The following is a 16,936-nucleotide window of genomic DNA, read 5'->3' as shown; positions in this document are numbered from 1 at the left end:
GTCAGAAGATTTCAGTGTTGAGCATTTACATTACATTAGCCATTAACTGTAGCAGACTTCCTTATCAAGAGCGACTCACGAAGCTTGCATTTACACACCCTGTATAGATTCCCTTTTATGTGTTTCTATAATATTTTTTTCTGCTCGAGCATGATCCCTCCCGCTCACTCTCTTTTGTAACGAGCTCTCATATCACCCATGGATATGTGAAAGAACATTTTCTCAGGCCCAAGTGCTGCCTTTCGCAGGGCCAGTGGAACCGACCCAGGCCCTGAAGCGGGGGGGGGGGGGGGGGGCGTATAGAAACAGCGCTCTGTGATTTAAAGAGCAGCCAGGACACTGGCAGCATGCTGGAGACTGTGAGCTTGAGTGTGAGTGTGAGAGAGAGAGAGAGAGAGGCAAGGACAAAAAGAGAGAGAGGGAGAGAGAGGGGACAGGTAAAGAGAAAGAGAGAGCGAGACACAGAAAGAGAAGGAAGAGAGAGAACGGACGATGGGAGAAAGAGAGGGAGGGGAAGAAAGGGAAAGAGAGGTTCTGTTGTTGTGCAGTGGCGGTGCCAACAAGAATGAGGATGACAACGGTGACAGAACCGCATCTCCCCACCCCACACAGGGCCTGGGGTTGTGTGCTCTGGGTTTACCAGCAGCTTCTCCCAAACCAGTCTGAAGGGCTGGAGGGAATTGTGTAAACCAGTCTGGGGCAGCGGTGTGGCATTACACAATACAGAGAGAGAGAGAGAGAGAGAGAGAGAGAGCAGGGACTGCTTCACCCCAAACCAGGACGGGACGGGTGGGGTTAGGGGGAGGGGCGCTGGTGTGGGTCACTGGGGCGTCCCGCTCCGACATTCTGGCACAGGTGTTTATGTGATGTACTTCACATTATACACTGGAGTCTAATTAGTCAAATTACAGTGTGAGGTCGCAGCTCGATGCAGCATACGGCTCAGAAGATGAAAGGGGGTGTATTTCTATAAAGATTTTATTTTTTGGAAATGTAAGCCTTATGCGTGATGGGGCGCACCGACAAAATGAAAATGTGGCACTGCCATTGGAGCGTCAAGCCGCCAGTCATCCTGATAATTAATGGCCAATCAATGGAAAGGGGGCGGAGTCATCCTGCCACTATAAAGTAGGCGGTATACTACAAACAACGTGTGAACACCGTGGCCAGTGTACTCAAAACGAACACCGTGTACTTTCTTTTCAGGTCACTCCAAGCTGCGTACTTCCGAACATTACAACATCTACACCCACGGCAACCTAATTGCACAAACGTTATGAAACCATACGTTGCAAAACTGTTTTGTTGAAATGAAGGACGCAACTGAATCAATTTAAACAATTGAATTTCTACATTATAGCGATTTTGTTATATAAGCTAAGGGAAAAATGTATCGAAGCATATTACAGGCAAAATTAGAAAAGCACTAAAATTTGTCTGCAAAACGAGACAAAAGCCGTTAAAGAAATACAAGTGCAGTATTTTTCTTTCTTTTAAAAATTTTTTTGAAGCAATTTCTTCAGTCAGAGACCGCAGACAAGTCGGTTAAGACTACATGTCACGCAGGTGTCATGTAGTCTTATTCAGTTGAAAATATGTTGGGGGCGTTAGCTCCACGTTCTAAACCTATTGTTTCCATAACTACAATGCTCACAATAATTCATCCCCACCCTAAAGTCTTCATCAACTTAAGCACAGTGTTTGCAATTAATGGATTTTGTGTGATTAATGTGTAAAAATTACGTTTCGATAGCAGTTGATCGAGCAATTCGTATTAAAGCGTCGGCCATTCAGGTGCTTGACAGCGAGGCGGAGGAGAGGGCGACACATTCGCTCAACCAGACAAGACAGTGGCACACATGGCCACGCTTAAACTCAAAACACTGCCCCTGTTCGTTTGCCTCTTGTTCAAAAAGGGTCGTTTCGAACAGAAAGTCTGATTTGGTTTAGAGATTACTGCCGCCTTAAGGAAAGTCAGAGGGCGGCAGTGACCCCCCTTAAGCCTGTTAAATCTCTGCAGTACCAGTATCAGTATCCCCTGTCCCATCATCTCCTGACCCTGACCACAATAAATAAGGGGGTCACTAAAGGCTGAAGCTGCAGGGCTCCCAGTACAAGCTGTGACCCCCCCCTACCCCCCCCCCCAGCGGGGGGTCACCACAGAGAGTACAGGCAGGCGGCGTCACCTGGTCCCCAGGGGTCACGGGGTCACGGGGGCGAGCAGGCCGAAAGGTCACAGCGGCAGCAGAGTCTTCAGCCCAGCTCAGACCAAGCCAGCCGGAGCAGCCTCAACCAGGCTGCTCAGTTTAACAACAGGCTGCATGTGTGTGCACGTGTGCCCGCGTGTGCATACATGTATGTGTGTGTGTGTGTGTGTTTGTGCGCATGTGATACGACGGATCCCGACCCTGCTGAACACGGGCAGTACCGAAGCGCTAAGCGTGTGAGTGAGGTAGTGAGCTCAGCGATCACGCAGAGAGGACGCTAAGCGTGTGGGTGAGGCAGCGAGCTCAGCGATCACGCAGAGAGCAGCGGCAGAGCGTACGTGAGCAGCTCGCTGTCGAGCCTCATTAGCGGAAGATGGCGGCCGGAGAAAGGCCAGTGGCGGCAGTCTGACGGGCCTGTCGATGCCCAGAGAGCTCGCGTCCGTTCTGCGGCCTGAAAATCGACCCTCCTCAGAGGCTCGAGGGGGATTAGGGGAAACCGAGAAGCTTCCCTCCGCTCGCAGCCAAACGCGGCAGGTCCCCACAACGACACGCGGCAGGTCCCCACGATGACACGCGGCAGGTCCCCACGACCAAACACTGCAGGTCCCCACGATGAAGCTCTGCAGGTCCCCACAACGACACGCTGCAGGTCCCCATGACCAAACGCTGCGGGTCCCCACAACAACACGCTGCAGGTCCCCACAACGACACGCTGCAGGTCCCCATGACCAAACGCTGCGGGTTCCCACAATGACACTCTGGAGCTCCCCACAACGAAACGCTGCAGGTCCCCACAACGAAACTCTGCAGGTCCCCACAATGACACGCTGCTGGTCCCCACAACCAAACACTGCAGTTCCCCACGACCAAACACTGCAGGTCCCCACAGTGACGCGCTGCAGGTCCCCACGACCAAACGCCGCAGGTCCCGCGCCTGCAGGTTTCCAGGGGCCGAAAACGATCTTACACAGGATGGGTGGTGTATTCTACACGGCAAATGTATCTGTGCATTTGTGTGTGTGTGTGTGTGTGTGCAAAGACAGAGCCACTATTACTTAAGACAGTGGTTGACCGTAAACTTGTGTTTCCCCTATCTGAATAAAGGGGACAGGGGCGTAAGGAGAACCTGACAGACTTAGCTTTGAGTAACACCACGGCACATGACTGAGTCTCATTGTAAAACTGGCCGGGGGGGGGTGGTTGTGCTTCCCCATGTTGGGTTGCAGAGGTGAACTTCTGGGGAAGTTTGACACCCCTGCTCTAGACATTCATACCTGAACCTTTTAACTCCGCAGGTCATCTTAAAATGACCAGAATTTGTATGAAATACAAAGATCAGCATGTTCTCTATTAAAAGAGGAATATATATAAATATATAAATATTTATCTTTTAGATTGCTGATGCAGCGTCTTTTCTTTGGCCTCTTGCACCACTCATAGCTATCGTTAATCTCACAGTCATGACCACAGATTTAATACCTGGATTTTAATCCAGGTATTTTTAAAAAATTATTTGAAAAAAATCGGCAGGTCGCTTTCTGTTTCTCAGAAACCCATCTCCCTAGTTCTTCCGCTTTATCTATTGCTTTCGATATCTCTGAAATGGACACAGAAATTCTTTCCACATTAGTTTGTATTGGTTTCGTTTTTTGAGAATGTGAGAATTTTTTTCCTGTATCTGTCAACTATATATAGGCGCGAGCAGTTCTTAAGATCCTCCGCATTCTTTGAGTTCTTCCCCGCCCACTCTTCAGATCCTGGAGCGTCTCGGCGGACGGTGAGCCAACTCCACAAGCGCATGACATCCAGTTATCGCGTATATTTCCAGAACACGACGTCCACATTTCCTTTTCCGATAACATTAAAAAATAAAAAAAATAAAAAAAAAAAACACTTCCGTCACATTAAAACTGACATCACCTCAGTTCTAAGAATCAAGGTAAAGATTGTGGGTGGTGTCGTGACGATAACGTGTCCCCCAGAACGAGGAGCCCCGGGTTTGAAGTTGACACTCGACAAGCTTCCCCGCGCTAAAATAAAACTACGCTTTAATGCGTAGCCGTGCCGGGTTGCGCGTTACCGCCACGTGCCTCAAAATGAAACGGGCGAGCCAGAGGAAGGGGCGTCTGTGCGTCTGCGCTTCCCGAGCGACGTCCCAACAGACGGAGCTCGAGGAAAGAGGGAACGAAGGCAAAACGTCCCGTTTTTCCCGCCTTTCCCACCCCGGAAAAATCCGAAAGACATCGGCACCGCCCGAAAGCGAACAGAATCATTTCAGCGTCCCTGTCGGCCACTTCGGCTCCGACAGCAACCTCCGGGGTTAACCCCCAGAACCCACGCGCCTCAAGAAACCCCCGATTTTAGAAATGAGTCCGAAAGGTCGCGTCCCTGTTTTCCCCCAGAGCAGGTTTTCTTCCCCCTCTCTCTTAAAGATGGAGGCTAACTGGACACGCAAAATGCTCTCTCTCTCTCTCTCTCTTCTAGAACACAGAACCCTGAAAAAGAGCCCGGTGCGGAGGAGTTCAAAGCTGGAGCGTCAGGGTTCGAGGCGCCCCTCTCCACGCCCCAGATTCCTGTGCCGCCTCCAGACGAGGAAGGAAGCGGGTTTTTGATGAGGCTTGTATTTCGCCAGGAGAGGGAGGTAAAATGGCCGCCCTTTGTATTGTTAGTCACTGTAAGTTGATTAAGTCGTTGATGCCCACACACACACAAACACGCTCTCTCTCTCTCTCTCTTCCACTGGCCCCGGGCCTCGGGCGTCCACGGCATGCATTATTCAGGGCGCAGGGCCCTTTGTCCTGGATGAGTGGGAACGGCGAGCGGGGCCGTGGGAGATCTGCTTCATTAGCATCACGACTGAGACCCGACTCCACCCGCTCTGCCCTGTGAGTCTCCGGGGTCATCATACAAACGCACACACACACACACACGTCATACAAGCACACACACACACACACACGTCATACAAACACACACACACACACACACACACACGTCATACAAGCACACACACACACACACGTCATACAAACACACACACACACACACACGTCATACAAACGCACACACACACACACACACGTCATACACACACACACATACATATACACACACACACACACGTCATACAAACACACACATACATACACACACACGTCATACAAACTACACACATACATACACACACGTCATACAAACACACACATACATACATACACACACGTCATACAAACACACACATACATACACACACGTCATACAAACACACACATACATACATACATATACACACACACACACACGTCATACAAGCACACACACGTCATACAAACGCACACATACATACACACACCATACATACACACACATACATATACATACACATGCATACACAGATACATACATATACACACGTCATACAAACGTGCACACACACATACATAGATACATACACACATATACACACACACATACATCTCAGTCATGCCCACAGATTTATACCTGGATTTTTTTTTTTTCTTTTTAAATCAGTAGATCACTTTCCATTTCTCAGAAACCCATCTCTCTAGTTCTTCTGCTTCATCTATCGCTTTCAATTTATTTGAAATGGACACACACAAATTCTTTCCACATTAATGGTTTCACTTTGAGAGAATTCTATCTGTTGTTCTTTTGTAGTCCGCATTCTTTGAGTTCTTTCTTGTCAAATCTGGGAGCATCTCGGTGCACAAACACACTCACATGCATGCACACACACACACATACACACACACACACACACACACACACACACACACACACACAGATAAAATGTATAGACTTGGGACTAGTCTACATATACTTGTGTGGAGGTGCGAGGAGGAGACTGTGCACATCTACACACATGTAGCACAAACAGAATCCAGACACAGCAGATTAGATGCAGGATCCCTGATCACTTCCTCTGAGGTATTCACACTGAAAGCCCAGATACGCGCTTGCCACAGGTTTCCATTCGGGTCATACGCTGGCCTTCACCTCCCCCCCTGCGCCGCAGAATCTCTGACAGACAGACAGACAGACAGACAGACGGGCGGGCTGGGAACTGGGCCTACCTGTTCTTCTCCATTTCATTGTGCGTGGACCTGCAGGGAGACACAAAGCAGACGCGTTCGCGTTAGCCAGCGTCAGCAGCTGCGCCCAGAGCATTCCGCTTCATTACAGTAAGGACTTTCATTCAGCCTGCGCTGTTTTCACAGGCTTGTGTGTGGCGCTTCACATGCATTTCAAAGCAGGGGGAGAAAAGATTAAAAAGTGAGCACATAATAGATAGGCACAAACAGATTTTAAAAAGATTTTTAAAAAACGCCAAGCATGTTCTAATCACCAATCAGCAAGTGAGCGCCGTGTGTGTGTGTATATGTGTATACGTACACGAGTATGCACATGTGTATGCGTGTGTATACGTGTATGTGCATGCATGCGTGTGTATGTGGTGGGGGAGGGGAGACAGTGCGTGAAATACCAAATCAAATGAAGTCCTTACAGGAGCGTGTATACTCCAGCTAACCAGAGTGGGGGAGGGGGCTGTGAGGGAGGGGGGGGGGGGGGGGGTAAACTTAGCAACAGTAACCAGAAACGAAACCGCGATAACGGTAACGGTGCTGTCCTCATGCTCGTCACACTGGACCCTAAATCCAGGCGGGGAAGGTTCACTCCGCGACGCAACCCGACGCCATTTCCGCCGTGGCTGCCCGTTGCCATGGACGCAGGGGTGAAGGAGATCAATCCACAGCTTTAATGGAAAAAGGGTTGTGTAGAGGGCGACCTGGGGGGCGAGGGGTGCGGGGGCTTGACTGCACCTCTAACCTCTTTTCACCCGTGCTACCCTGGGGAGCTCTGAACCCAGGCTCCGCCCAGTCTGTAAATCACCGAGGCTAATGAGGCTCGGAGACCTGCCACCCGCAGACCGTAAATACGGCCCACGGGCTCCGTACAAGCACACCCGTTACCACAGGCACACAGCGCAAAGGCCAATTACGCTTCCAAAATATTTCATACAGTATTACTACAATGCATTTTTTACATTTATATAAGGAAATAAGTGGTGAACTAAACTAAACAATCATATAATAAGGACTGAATGAAGAACCATTATTTTGTGCCACTTACGTAAGAGCTCATTTTTATTGCCATGCCAATTTATATATTTATTATTATTATGTGTTGCGTATTCCTCTGAAATAATTTTTTTTTTTTTTTTTTAATGTTTGGCCATTTTTTTGACATACCACATGGTCCCCCCTGTGATATGAAAGAGGGTGAATGAGTAAAGGAGGGAAGAAGGCAGGAAAAAAGAGGGATGACACTCGTCCTCCGTGTGTGTGAGAGAGAGGGCCATCTGTGTCTCTCTCCCTGCATGGCGTATTCCTCAGACAGGGGGGTGGGGGGGCGGGGTGTCACGGCCAGCGATGACATAATACCCCTCGGGCCCCACCTCCCACCTCCGTGTGCCCCCCAGAGTCAGCTCCCATCGCCCACAGACACGGGTCACCTACGCGCCCCAAAACTCTTTAACTCTTTCAGTGCCAGTACAGTCACAATTCTGAATCCCGGAGAGGTTTACACAGCTGCTGTGTGAGCCAGGGACACACGCGGTTTTCTGCTCATCGACACACACACACGCGCGTCGTTTAAGGCGTGACATCACAAATATGAGATTAGAGTGTTCTCTTAACTGAACATTCTAATGCTGATGTCACAATCACTACTGGTAACTGAAAGCACATGGAGGTCTAGAACACTGCACTTTTTTTTGAACAAACATTCCAAAAAACCTACTTTCCAAAGGGCTTGTGCTCTGGCTCAGCTCACTGTACAGGATCATACCTCAATTCCAGCACAGTACTGATAAATCTGTGCAATTTCTTTAATGCTGCAGAAACAAACACAGCCCCACTCAGCAATCCCCTGTGCATGGCTAGTCTATGTTATACATGACTTTATCAAGTCATAACACCACTGGCAAATCATATTAGCCTGTGCACACACTTCTGAAATGGCATGAGAATAAGTGATATGTAATATTGCTTATTCTGGTATGCTGGTATCTTGCTGTATCAGGGGTGCATATCTCCATTCCTAAAGGGCCATTTTAACCGGTGCCGGTTTAACTTTGCACCAATCGTTCACCTGGTTTCAGTTTATAAAAGGTCACACACACCAACGCTGGTTCGCTCCCACACTGGACCCCGGTAAAAACATTTTCACCAGGGATCCATAGTGTGGCTCATGACTGAGTCGAAGCTGTCAGATTGGGGCTAATTAAATAATTAAGAGCGAAGGCTGGCCCGAAATCCTGAGACAGATCGGCCCGGGAGAAGCACCCCCGTACGTTGGCGTGTAGCGTGTAGCGTGTATTCATGCACACGCGTGAGGCGTGCGAGTGGGCTGGATGACACGGCTCTTCATCTCCGTAATGGAGGCCATCTGACTGCTGGGAGAGATAGATAGAGAGAGAGAGGGGGGAGGGAGAGAGATGGAAAGAGAGAGGGGAACCGAGAGGGAGAGAAAGAGTGTAACATGGAAAGAGAGATGGTGAGAGAGAGAGAGGGAGGGGGAAGGGGGGGGGAGGGAAACGCCAATACCCACCAGCAGGAGCTCACTCCCCTCCCCCACCCACACACACACACACCGCCATGAAAAAAGAGGAAGAGGGAGCGTAAGAGACGAGGGGCGGAGGGGCGGAGGAAATCACTCTTGGGCGAACAGGTACGGTGCGGCCGGCTCGCGAACTTGAAAGGAGCCGGGCCGCGACGCTCGCCAGCAAAATGGAGGGAAGGAGATGAATGGATACCGGCGTTTTCCGGGAGAGAGTTTCCCTGCATTTTCCATCAGGAGGTGTCAGGGCTTATTAGCGACGTTAGCGACGTTAGCGGCCGGGGCGATTTCACTATCTCCCCTCAGACGCGCCGCCCGCCTGGCCCGAGCCCGGGGATAACGGCGCGACGAGAAGAAAGATTTTCGCGAGGCGGCGGCTTCTGAAAGTGGCACGGGCGGCAGGCGCCGCGCGCGCATTGTCTGTATCCGCGTTAGCCCCAGAGAGAAGCTCATTATGCAAATGAATAATCTGATAAGACGTACTACAGTGTTCTCAAAAAAAAAAAAAAAAACCTGGGTACTTGAGAACGCGTGGGCGTCGTTTCGCGTAGCTGGCGGTAGCGATGGCTTTTTCGGTTATTCACTCTGTGCAAACTGAAAAAAAAAAAAGCTGGCCGCAGTTATTCAGCTGTGTTTCCTGGGTGGTGATACACAAATCTTTTTACTACGGCATGTGGGCCTGGACTTGGTGTGCCAGTCTTGAGCCCTTTTCTTCTTTAAATAGCCCCTGTGTGTACGGAGGAAAATTCAGATGCCTAAAGGACAGGCCACTTCAAACAGCCAGAGTTTGGTGACTCAGGTACGGCAATGAGAGCGTGGAGTGTGTGTTGTGGTGTGGGTGTGAGTGTGTGGTTGTGGTGTGTTGATGTAGTGGTGTGTATGTGTCGTGAGATGGTATGTGTTCCTGTGTGTTTGTGAGTGTGTGATTGTAGTACCTGTTAGAGGAAGTGAGTTGCTGTGAGTTGTGAGTTTTTGCGACGAGGGCATGTATTTTGTTCAGAGGGGGAAGTAGTGCTGGTTAGTGTGCATAGTCGTGTGTGACATTGTGTGGTGGAGTATGTGCATGGTGTTTTGATGGTTAGTTGTGTTCAGGAGAGGGGGAAGGTGAGTGTGCTGTGTTTGTGAGTGTGTGCATTTGTATGTACCTGTTCAGGAGAGGGGGAAGGTGAGTGTGGTGTGTTTGTGAGTGTGTGTGTGTGTTTGTATGTATGTGTTCAGGAGAGGGGGAAGGTGACAGTGTGTTCCCCATGGGTGTTCCTGCAGGAGGGGGGGAAGGAAGAAAGGAGATTGGAGAAGAATGGAAAAATCTTGCTGAAGGAGGACAGAGGAATGACAGGTAGAGAAAGAGAGAGAGAGAGCTACACCCGAATTCTTCACTTCACCCTTTATGGTTTCAGGGAAAGGTTAATGAAAAGTGGATCGTTATTAATATTTATGAAAATTAACCATGTGAAAACGTGACCATTAATGAGATGTGCATCTGACACCTAATAAAGCCTCGTTGCCGTGGCACGTATGCCAGTGTCTCAGCTTGAAATTAAAATGGAACAACACTGCAGCTACTTAATGTCAACAGACTAGATATCCTCAGAAGCTTGGAGGAGTTTGGTTTCCATGACAATGTAACAACTGGACACCAATCATTTGAGCTAAAATATGCACAGATGCCTGGGTGGCATTTTGATCTCAGTAAAACGGAGTGCGACCCCAAATGAGGAAAGTTACCAATATGACTGATCCTACTTCCAGAGGGCACTGTATTTCGTTAGCAAACAAGCTTGCTAGCTTCACAGTACTGCCGACATCACTGGTCTCAAGGGACTGTCAACCAATTACTGCAACCACGACTTTAGGGCGCATCTACAAATAATACTCACTTAACCTGTTACAAAGCACTAGGAGACAACTGGTTGGGTAACTCTCCCTCAAGTAAATTAGGGTGGCAAGCCTCTTCCCTTCCTTCAGATAGTTAGCTCATATTTTTAGTGTTTTAGGATTGTGTAAAGAGGGAAAATTCTGTTGCTTCATACGGAGATGCAGGCTAGTACTCACATCGATGCAAGCTTCCGTTCGATGTCTTAATCGTCCTGGGCTGCCTATTGGGTCAGTCACCTCTTAAAGTGACTAACTAGGTGTCAAATGCTAGCTTCCGCCAATTTTGACTTCCAACCGAGAATCGACATCATTGCCAACTGCCTCTTCTGACATCCTCAATATTTTTACTTCCATTTTTATGAATATGAATCATGTTACCAGCTCAACGGCTTTTAATTGACTAATCTTTATATATTTGCCTCCCCAGAAAATATCCTGTTGTCTTTCTACACAATTGTCAGATTTTGCCATACCTAATGTAATGCTATGCAATGTATAGTAATTCTACATAATGTAATGCTACACCATGTAATATAACGCTATAAATACGTTTTGTTGTTTTTCCCCCCCATTGTTGTAATTTGTTTATCCTTCCTGTTTTTCTATTGTCCTATTTTAGTCCGTTTTTGGTTGTTTACTGTGTCCGTTCCCAGCACCCCGTGTCATTTGAAAAGATTAAACTAAACGCTGGTTCCTTAATTTAATTGAACGTTGAAATGCTGCTGTCCCTCTCGTCTCACCAGCTCTGTAATCCCCCTTTTGTCAGCTCTTGATTTATTATGTTTTTTTTATTTTTTATTATTAGTGTTCTTCCGCTGACATCCTTCTACTACTGCAGTAACATTTCTGTCCCGTTGTCACAACCAGTGTAGCGTCTCACGTTTACACTGGCATTACATTTACATTACGGGCATTTAGCAGAAGCTCTCATCCACTGAGACTCACGCACAATCCATTAATACGGCTGCGTATTTACCCAAGCTGTTCACGATAAGTCAAAACGACGAAACCGAGGGTACCGATGGCGGCACCCCCCCACCTGAGAATCGAACCCGGATTCAGCGCTACAACCCCAGCTCCCTCTCCAACACGCCCCGCTCCCTCCATATTGCGGTTGGTGTTTATCGTTTTTTTTTTGTTTTTTTTTTTGGAACAGGTTTTCTACCGCAACGAGCGAAGCCCTGTACAAAAGGACCATCGTGGCTGGTATGTGATGCGTCACAGCCTGCCTGAAAGGACATTAGCCATTCCCGTTTTTAATATTCCACAGAAGCAGAAGCATGCAGTCACATTCCTGAAAGTCAGCACGGGGACATCTCAGTACACTGTGCGTACGCCGAACACGAGCCCTCTGAGCGAGAACGAAAGAGATTAACTGCCGGGCGTCGCCGCAGGTGGATTAAGAAGTGGGGTGTGCCGGTGTTCAAACAGGCGTCGCTAACACACGTGCGCTACACCCGTAGCACTGGCTAGCGTGCGGTAGAGCGACTAGCGCGGGCTAGCGCGTGGTAGAGCGACTAGCACGGGCTAGTGCGCGGTAGAGCAACAGAGTGGAACAGAGCGGCTGAGGGTTCGGCGTGCGAAGCGTGAGCTTTCTCTGCTTTCTCTACGAGGCCACAGGGCTCGTCTCCAACGGCGACGGCCAGAAACATGAACTACGAGCGCGACGCTGCTCAGGACGCCATATAAGGACTACAGTGCGTGCGCAAAAAGACACTCAAAACTGATGGTGGGAGTAAACAGCACTCTCTGAAAACAATTCTTACTAGCTGATGAATTCAATTCACTGGTAGCAGTGAAAGAGACAACATGAATGTATGTGAATGTGTGTGTGTGTGTGTGTGTGTGTGTCTCTCCTTTTCTCTATCTGTTTGTACATGACAGAGGTCACCAGCACAGGCTACCAAACAGGCCAATCCTAATATTTGAATAACACTGGGCTCCTATTACCAAGACAGCTTAGGTATAAATAGACCCAAACGCTCCTTTGCCCGTGTCCAGCTTTAATATCCCGTTATCTCGAGCCACCCTCTACCGGGACGTCCTGACACACAGATTAGACCGCTGGCTCTGGTCAGGGCTGGGCGTCTCCATAATCTGGATAACGACGGGCGTCGTGCCCTTCTCAAGGAATCTGTCCGGGGACGTTTCTCTGTTGGAGACGCCTTGAACTGACCTCAATCTGGGCTGACCGTCCTTCCGCCCTCTCCCAAACTAACGTGCGACACCTAGCAGCGAAAAAAGCTCACACACACGTGCACACACATCACATCACATCACTCAATCATACGGGTCTCACAGGATTTGTTTCTCATCTAACTCACTCGCTTGTTCTCCTACACGGAATCATCAACCCTCTAAAACAGGGCTGCCCAATCCTGTTCCTGGAGATCCACCGTCCTGTAGGTTTTCATTTCAACCCTAATTTGGCACACCTGATTCTAGTGATTAGCAGCTCAGTGACATCTCTAGTTGTTGAATGAGATGCGCTTTGTTTGGGTTGGAGTGAAAACCTACAGGACAGTAGATCTCCATGAACAGGGCTTGACAGCCCTGCTCTAGCTGCTGAATTAGGTGTTTTTGTTAGGGTTGCAGTGAAAACCTACAGGGTGGTAGATCTCCCTGAACAGGGTTGGGCAGCCCTGCTCTAGCTGTCGAAATGAGGCGTGCTTCGTTAGGGTCGGAGCGAAAACCTACAGGACGGCAGATCACCAGGGTTGGGCAGCAGACAGGGTTGGGCAGCCCAGCTCTAAAGCATTCACCTGAGCAGTACCCACAGGTCTGCATGCCATCAGCATGAATACGCTTTACCGACATGACCGGCTCCTGACTAACATGACGTAAAATTTCAAACCCACAGAAGGATGGTCACAGAAACGGAGCAGGGGAATTCAACGGAATTCCGTGGGGAGAGAGTAAGGGTGTGAACGCTTCCTGCGCGACTGCTTAGATTCAGGTTCATTCGGGGGTAACTGGATATGTCGGTTTAAACGTTTTCCTTCCCCATTCCTTTGATGTGTAAGAAGCACTAAATTTCACCCCTGCAACAGAAAGAACAAACCCTGGTATGCCCTGGTGACGAAGCATGCAAACGGCTGCGGTTGTGCCTTCTGTTTCTGCGATGTGTGTGTGAGAAATTCATTTCATTTCGCCTGTGTCTCTGTAGGATGTCAGAAATCTGGAGTACAGAGGGTGAAATAAACAGCGGGTGGGGTAGGGTGGGGTGGGGTGATGTGTGTGTGGGTGGGGGGGTGCAGTATTGATGGATGCCTGCTACGCCACTGAACCCCAATATGACAGAGCTGCACCACGTTTCTCTCACGAGTAACGTAATGCACTGAATGAATTGCTTTTAATATAAATGCAGACACTGAGCACAAGGGTGTGTAAGGTGTGCAACGATTCAAATTACCTGCTGTTGGAACTTTTCTTGCTTTTATTTTTCCGTTTCAGGCTATCCCTTTCTTTGCCGTTGCTGTAGGGTAACATAGAAGCATAGCCGTGTTCTGCCTCTGCAAAAATGAGAATTTTTTTTTTTTTTTTTACAAACGTGTTTTCACCCAACGACTTTCATAGATGTACATCTACGCATGAAACTGCTATGGGCACGAGAAAGGAGACAACTCGTCCAGTGCAGAGAAAAACATTTGTTATCGTCACTTAAGACAACACGCAGATTCTGTGTTTGCCATGTGAGCGCGTGCGAGTGGACTGGGCTGATTCGGTGCGAGAATCCATCGCTCTCAGTCCAATGATGTCATCTGAACTCGAGTAAACCCGTTACCCAGCCAAACCACAACAGAAAGAGCGGATGGGTGATGCGCTAGGATAGACCCGATCCTGTACGATATCCCATGCATCTACCAAGTAATAGAATCTCGTGAAAGCTTTGAAACAACCACTTACATAGCCACATGCACAAACACGTCTTTCTGTCAGGCTTACAGTAGCATCTATTGTTTAAACAGACGGCTGCAATTTCAATAATGAAACAAGCTCACAGTTGTTTTGGTAGCAATGTGCACCTCAGACATTACGACAACGTTGCCTTAGCAGTCGATGCATGCACTTTTCGTCCCCTCTAATGAAGATGGGAAAGCAAGAATATTCCAACATGATACTAATGCAAAATGAAACATGTAGCACGGCAAATGAATACACAAATAAACATGTTTGCGGAAACAATGCAATGTTTCCATTTGTTTTAGTGCATTTGCAGACTCGTAAGTACTAGGTCGTACTCATGCATTTTACAGTTTTACACACACAAAACACAAGTATAAAATATGAATAATCAATATGATCAATATACCTCTTTCTCTCCGTTCCAGATATTCAGCAGCTTCGATCAACATCTGCACCATTCCTACCGCCGCCATTTTCCACAATAACACCGATAAAATGACAATCCGGGTCAGAAATGAAAAGGAGCCTGACACGCTGATGTACACTTTCACTAACTGTATTGGTCTTCCAATGCAACTGACAATTTGCAATGCACTTTTTGTCCTTTTCTTCGTGAACACCGAGACAAAACGTCGACCGTGGTAGTTTGTAAGAGGTTTTAATTATTTATTTAACAAGCTAGCTGGATTGTTTTTGTTCTACTTGAAAACCCTTGGTAAACAAAATATTGCTGATACTTGGCAGGCTAATAAATACAAATTAACAATTAGTTACGTTAGCAAGCAATTTACAGCTGTGGATGCAGATTGCAACTGATATCCTTGTATCTTCTACTTAGCTGGCTAATGTTACCTACTGCTTGTTTACCACAGCTAACCAGATAGTAAGCTCCCAATAACAATAGCTAACTAGTAATTAGTCCTCTGTGTAAAACTGATTACTTACTGACGTTTGCTGGTGAAATTGTTCGCACTGTACGTTATCTGTCCAGCTCTCTAACAGTAACGTTGACTATGCCTGTCAAGTTCCTTTTTGCTTGACTGCAAACGTCAGCTAACTGATGGAAAAAAACGTCTGTTAATATATTGCGAGCTAGCTAGTTATCTAGCTGTATTTTGAAAGTTACACAGTAACTGAAGATATTGTCATCCAACGTTAGCTATGTTTTAAGTGTTCCTGATAAGCAAACAATGTCCAAGCTAGCTAGCTGACATTAGCTATAGTTATGCTAGTTGTTTAGTCTAAAACGTTAGAAATGTCCAAATCTAGAACATTACAGAAATGCTAAATTAACTATCAACTGAATTAACTTCAAAGCGAATATCGTCCTGCTGAAATTCAAATAGCTAACTTAACTTGCTAAATTACTGAACTAGTTTGGCTTGCTGGCCAGCTTGTTACTTGAGACTCGCTGCTCCGCTCCGAATGTACGGACTGATCTGTGACTGACAGCGACGAGAGCGGTTTGTTTATTACAAAAAAATGGCACGAAAAGTCGCTAGCTACTGACGAACACCGACCCAGCCGGCACCAGCTCGCTACTGTACTTCTGTCAGCCTATCCGTGCAAACTTATCAGCGATTGGAGCCAAGACATGTTAATCCGATTTCGTATTGGGCAGAACGACTGTCAGTTTCTTCAGCGACAACGATATGGAATCGCTGTTGTCAAGTTGTCAAGGGGCGGGGTATGTGCAACAGACTGCAGTGTTTCGCCATTTCGGCTCAAACGAACCAATTCTAAGCGTATATTCGAGCCCAACTCACAGAGCCGTAATGGACCCTGCTTTGGAATTGAATGTACCCTCTATGATTTCAATTGGTCCATTCCACCAAATACCGTGGATAAGTCAGGCTTGATTGGTCGTTACATTTCCAGAGCTGCCATGGCAACACCCCCGTTACTCGTAGGTCACGCCCCATCCACATGGTGTTTTTTCCATGCTGTAGCCAAGTGTAGAAAGGGCTGATTGGTTTGTCTGTATTGTCGCCTTATTTTTAACGTCGTCATTGGCTAAGTGTGTACGTCCCTATCCTATTGGTCACAATTAACTGAAGATGCCGCACTTTCAATGAGGTAATGCGGAAATGTGTAGCAGACGGTAGAACTGAAAAATATTACACCAGTTGTGCATATATTTATCACAAATGTAAATTATTAGAAATCCAGGAAATAATTCAATAGTTTGTCTATTTAAGACATCCACAAACCCTTTAAAATGGATAGCCAGGTAGCCAAATCCCATGCATTTATGACGACTGTTATTTCAGTGCCTCTTGAACCCGTGTGTCTACCGTTCTTATCATCCC

At 47.6% G+C, this 16,936-nt stretch overlaps 1 protein-coding gene across 1 annotated transcript in view; it reads right to left on the bottom strand.

The window, feature by feature from the left end:
* mxd1 (MAX dimerization protein 1) overlaps nt 1-16,175 on the bottom strand; it is a 25,345-nt gene extending 9,170 nt beyond the window's left edge. Inside the window, exons 1-3 of the mRNA XM_064353775.1 lie at nt 15,034-16,175; nt 14,134-14,233; nt 6,302-6,331 (exon numbers count right to left, since the gene is read on the bottom strand). Coding sequence (XP_064209845.1) covers nt 6,302-6,331; nt 14,134-14,233; nt 15,034-15,100 — 197 coding nt within the window. The 5' untranslated portion in view covers nt 15,101-16,175. The remainder of the gene's footprint in view (nt 1-6,301; nt 6,332-14,133; nt 14,234-15,033) is intronic.
* Between the last annotated feature and the right edge of the window lie 761 nt (nt 16,176-16,936).

Source organism: Anguilla rostrata, chromosome 10, assembly GCF_018555375.3.
Source record: "Anguilla rostrata isolate EN2019 chromosome 10, ASM1855537v3, whole genome shotgun sequence".
Classification (NCBI taxonomy): Eukaryota; Metazoa; Chordata; class Actinopteri; order Anguilliformes; family Anguillidae; genus Anguilla; species Anguilla rostrata.
This window is presented reverse-complemented; position numbering and strand designations above follow the sequence as displayed.